Raw genomic sequence first — 5577 nt, 5'->3', positions numbered from 1 at the left:
ATTGATTTGTTTCTTGTCTGGGCTCTGCTAGCTTCCTGTTAGCAAGGCAAATCTCTTGTTTACTTATTTGTGTGCAAACGATTGCCTGGAAGCCTACTTTGATGAAGGCTGCTCGTGAGTCATGTTTTTCCTAAGGCCCATAAAGTGAGCTTTATATTTGGAGCAGAAAGACTAAAATAACTGAAATGCGATGTGAGGCCCTGCATGCTGCATACTTTGATGCTGCACATCATGGCAACACCCCTCCCCCCCCCCCCCCCCAAATTCTGGGATTTACTACTTTGGTGAATCACTTGAGTTACCTGGCTAACAATTCTTAATATCCCTCCCTAAATGCAAATCCTAGGATTTCACAATATGTTGCCATGGTAGTTAAAGTTGGAATCATAGTACTATAGTTGTATGGTGTGAAAGGGGCCCTGAAATCAGAAATGTACATTCAGCCATGGCTGAGAAAAATAGATTAAATTATTTGGAGATAAAGAGAAAAGAAGTGAATAACAACAGAGAATAAACACAGAGAGAATCCAATTGTAAAAATTGCTTCTCATATAGATCGACACTATCCATGATAATGGTACAAACTGTATGTACAATCCACTTAATTGGAAAATATTGCAAAAGAAATAATTTTAATAAAATCATGTATTGAGGTGGAGGGAGAATGAATAGAATGAAATTTGTATACATTCCATTTATAAAAAGTACAGCCATCTCTTTAACATGGCTTGTAGGCAATTTGTAAACTACATATGAGTATGCATGTGCTTTCAAGTCATCTTTTGGCTCATTGTGATCCCACCAATTTTTTGGCGAGGAATACTCCAACGTGGTCCTTCTTTGAAATATAGGCCTCTTCTACACTGCCATATAATCCAAGTTATGCCAGCAGATAATCCACATTATCTGTTTTGAATAAGATTATCTGTGTCTACACTGCCATATAACCCAGTTCAAGCAGATAATTTGGATTTTATATAGCAGTGTAGATGGGGCCTAATCAAGCATTTATCAATTCTAAGATTCTCAAAAACTGGTAGGCAAAGGTGTTTTTGTAATTGGTTTATTAGGTTATGATTTTTTTTATAAAAGGTCTTATCTTGTGCAACAAGGCATCATATTATCAAAAACATAAAACAAACACCTAAAACAATACATTCAAAAAACAAAAAGAACTAGCCTGATAAAAAATATAGAATAAAATACAAAAGACAATATTTTTTAAATAAACTACAATCCTAGCTTGATAAAAACACAGGATGGGAGGAAAGACGCAACCAAGAAAAAATCCCAAGAAATAAAACCATTAAAAAAACACTTACCAGTACTGAGTCTGTGAAAATTAGCAAATGAAGCTTTAAGGTGTCCTGACTGCAAAAGGAAAACAAGGCTGGAACCAAGTGAATTTCCATGGTGAAAGTGTTCCATATCTGGGAAAGCTATAACTGAAAAGGTTTAGAGTTCAAGCCAAACATCCGCGCACTCCCCGAGTTGGATTGAAACCGTCAACCTTCAGGTCAGCAACCCAACCTTCAAGTCATCAGTTCTGCAGGCACAAGGATTTAATCCACTGCGCCATTGGGGGCTCCTATCTCAAATTAATCCAATGCTACAATGGTGGACTCATACTTTATTTTATCAAGAGTATATTGGTGCTTCTCACTTTTGTTAGGATAATCTATTTGTTATAAGTAATTATACATTTTGCAGGCTGCCACCTTGTGCAATTAGTTCCTAATTTTTTGAAAAATTGATACCTCCAGTGTCCAGCCACTAAGTGTTTGAAAGGAATGCATTAGAAATAAAGGATTACATTGGCAGAGGGGTCCTGTTAAAACTCTTATCTCTTTCTAATGAAACTCTTAATATTAAGAACAGACCACGGAACAACTGACTGGTTCAAGATTGGGAAAGGAGTACGACAGGGCTGTATACTCTCACCCTACCTGTTCAACTTGTATGCAGAACACATCATGCGACGTACGGGGGTTTATGAATCCAAGGCTGGAGTTAAAATTGCTGGAAGAAATATTAACAACCTTAGATATGCAGATGATACCACTCTGATGGCCAAAAGAGAGGAGGAGCTGAGGAGCCTTATCACCAAGGTGAAAGAAGAAAGTGCAAATGCTGGGCTGCAGTTAAACATCAAGAAAACCAAGTTTATGGCAACCAGACTGATTGATAACTGGCAAATAGAGGGAGAAAACATGGAGGCAGTGACAAACTCTATTTCTAGGGGCGAAGATTACTGCAGACGCAGTCCGCAGCCAGGAAATCAGAAGACATTTGCTTCTTGGGAGGAGAGCAATGGCCAACCTCGATAAAATAGTTAAGAGTACAGACATCACACTGGCAACGAAGAAGTTAAAGCAAAGGCATTCCCTGTAATAACCTATGGATCTGAAAGCAGGACCATAAGGAAGGCTGAGTGAAGGAAGATAGACACTTTTGAACTGTGGTGTTGGAGGAAAATTCTGAGAGTGCTTTGGACCGCAAGAAGATGAAACTAGTTCATACTCCAGGAAATAATCCCTGATTGCTCAATGGAGGGAAGGATCTTAGAGGCAAAGATGAAGTATTTTGGCCACATAATGAGAATACAGGAATGCTTGGAGAAGACAATGATGCTGGGGGAAATTGAAGGAGAAAGGAAGAGGGGGCAACCAAGAGCAAGATGGATGGATGGTATCCTTGAAGTGACTGGCTTGACCTTGAAGGAGCTGGGGTGGCCACGGCCAGTGAACGAATAAACAACAAAAAAGGAAACTCTTTATTCAGTTTCTTGCTATTGTCCTGCTTTGCCCTATTCTGATTCTTTATCTGTGGCAACTAGCCTATCAGTTAGATCTTTTACTGACTACTCAAAGTACATGAAGCGAAGAGCAGCGATAAGGAATTCCAAGCCCATTGGGCAGAATAGTTGAAAATACATCCAGAACAACAAACAGTATGCTAAGAACTGAAAGATAATCAGTGGGCTGATCCCCCCTAAGACCATTGGTCAATTGTGGAGGTTGCAGCAGTGTAACTTAATGCACTGTAAAAATGTCACAGCTTCACTGCACTATAAAAATGACATCAATAAATAGCAAACGCCGCAAGAAGGAAAGAACAAAGTCTCTTTGTATGCACTCAACTTTGATCCTGATAAACCTTTGCTTTATGTGACTGAACATTGTTCAGGAAACTCCACCCTCCAAATAAACAGTGAAAGTTATATTTTAATAACGTTCTGTTTGCATACTGCAGCAATGCTCAAGTCACAGAACAAATACATTCATGCTCCTGGCCTTGTTACATACAGCAAGCTTTGCTTGCTATCCTTCACCTGAGAGACACAGAAAGCGAGCACATTGCTGCACAAACATCTTAACGAAAAAGAAACGACGATCTTGCAGAGAGGATGGGCCTCGTACATTCTAAGCAGTTTAAAGGCAAACAAGCCCAAATTCTAATGCTAGGACTTGATTCGGCAGGGAAATCCACCCTCTTGTACAAGATCAAATTCAATGATGTCTTCTTAACCTCGCCAACCATCGGTTTCAATGTGGAGATGATTGAAACAACAGCAGGCATTGCCTTAACAGTCTGGGATGTTGGAGGCCAGCACAAAATGAGGACTGTTTGGGAGGACTATTTGGAAAACGCAGATTGTCTGGTCTATGTTGTGGACAGTGCCAACAAACAGCGCTTGGAAGAGTCGAAGAAAGAACTGGCGACTATTTTGAAGAACGATAAGATCAAGAATGTGCCTGTAGTTGTCCTAGCCAACAAGCAGGATCTTCGTGGTGCTCTGGGGGCTGAGGAAATAACCAAAACACTCAACATGAAGAAACATTGTGCTGACCGAAACTGGTACGTACAGCCCTGTTGTGCAATTACAGGAGAAGGCCTGTCCGAAGCATTCCAGAAAGTGACATCATTTGCAAAATCCTGCATGAAAGCTAAACAAGAAGCTTTCGCTATCTTCAGGCAAGATTAACGTGCCCTAATCTGATCAATGCATTGTTGACCAGGACAATAAGCCAGTCGATTAATTAAATGTCTGATACTACAACATGCTTTTCAGGAGCCTGTAAAACGAATTTATTTATTCCAGGCCAGTTAACTGTTCTAATTCTTTTACATTATCTTTCAAAAACATTATTTTGTTTAATCTGACTGTGGGTATTTTAAATTATGAACTACAATGCTGCATCAAGTACAGAATTAGAATGCTCTTGATTTTCTAAATATTGGGTATCCATTTTGCAGTCAACAATATGCAAATAATAAAGTGAATGTACCAAAGAAAACTGTAGGCAACAACTGACCAGCTATGGTTTTGAATGAAGTAATTTTGAATGTTAGTGTGAATGTAAGATTAACTGGAATTAATTCATCTTAAAGTTCGTGTTAGCATTATTTCCAAAAGGTCTAGATCAGGGGTCCCCAAACTAAGGCCCGGGGGCCGGATGCGGCCCTCCAAGGTCATTTACCTGGCCCCCGCCCTCAGTTTTATAATATAATATTTTATATCATTTTAAATAATATAATATATTGTATATACATATAATATTGACAATAATATTATAATATTATAAAATATAATACTAATAATACCATATAATAATATTAATTATATGATATATATTACATATAATATTACAGTATAGTGGTATAATTCAATATAGTAATATATAATGCTAATATTGTGCTATGCTAATAATATAATATATTGTATTTACATACAGCTGCTCTGAGTCCCCTTCGGGGTGAGAAGGGTGGGATATAAATGTAGTAAGTAAATAAATAAATAAATAATTTTAGACTTAGGCTCGCGCAAAGTCTGAAATGACTTGAAGGCACAAAACAACAACAATCCTAATTAACTTGACTATCTCATTGGCCAGAAGCAGGCCCACACTTCCCATTGAAATCCTGATAGGTTTATGTTCGTTACAATTGTTTTCATTGTTGTTATTGTTTTGCACTACAAATAAGACATGTGCAGTGTGCATAGAAATTTGTTCGTTTTTTCCCCTCCAAATGATAATTCGGCCCCTCCACAGTCTGAAGGATTGTGAACCGGCCCTCTGCTTTAAAAGTTTGAGGACCCCTGGTCTAGATTGTTTGAGAACAATATAAGAGTTGTTAAGAGCTAATTTGTTGAGTTTTTTCTTTTAATGAAATGCGAAAAAGTGGTTTATAAAAACAAATACACTTAGCAAAGCCTAGCAAAATGAAATAATTATTCTTAATAGAGTAAAATCCAAAAACAAAATAAAGACAATTTTGCTCTGAGTATTTTGCTTTAAATCACTTTCTCTTATTTTAATATCCAGATTTCTTTTGACTATTCATCAACTGACAATTTTTACCAGTTTCCAGTATTTTTCTATCACTGATTTAGGGAAATCCCAGATGTTTTTACCCCTCACTTTTCTTGCATTCGAAATGTCATATTTGATTCATCACAGTTCATGCTGCTTGTGGTATCCAAATGGAAGAACTTTTAATGTCACCCAAATCTTTATCCCATGCTTAAGGGTGATGTCTCTGTCCCAACAATCTTAACTCCTCCCTCCCTTGTGT

General features: G+C 37.8%; 1 protein-coding gene across 1 annotated transcript; it reads left to right on the top strand.

Annotated features, from left to right (window-relative positions):
* The first annotated feature begins 280 nt into the window (after positions 1–280).
* Positions 281–4065, top strand: arl14 (ADP ribosylation factor like GTPase 14). The gene has a single exon (XM_062977517.1). It carries the CDS (start codon positions 3407–3409, stop codon positions 3983–3985), a length of 579 nt encoding a protein of 192 aa, XP_062833587.1. The 5' UTR covers positions 281–3406; the 3' UTR covers positions 3986–4065.
* The last annotated feature ends 1512 nt before the right edge of the window (positions 4066–5577 follow it).

This window comes from Anolis carolinensis, chromosome 3 (genome assembly GCF_035594765.1).
Source record: "Anolis carolinensis isolate JA03-04 chromosome 3, rAnoCar3.1.pri, whole genome shotgun sequence".
Lineage (NCBI taxonomy): Eukaryota > Metazoa > Chordata > Lepidosauria > Squamata > Dactyloidae > Anolis > Anolis carolinensis.
This window is presented reverse-complemented; position numbering and strand designations above follow the sequence as displayed.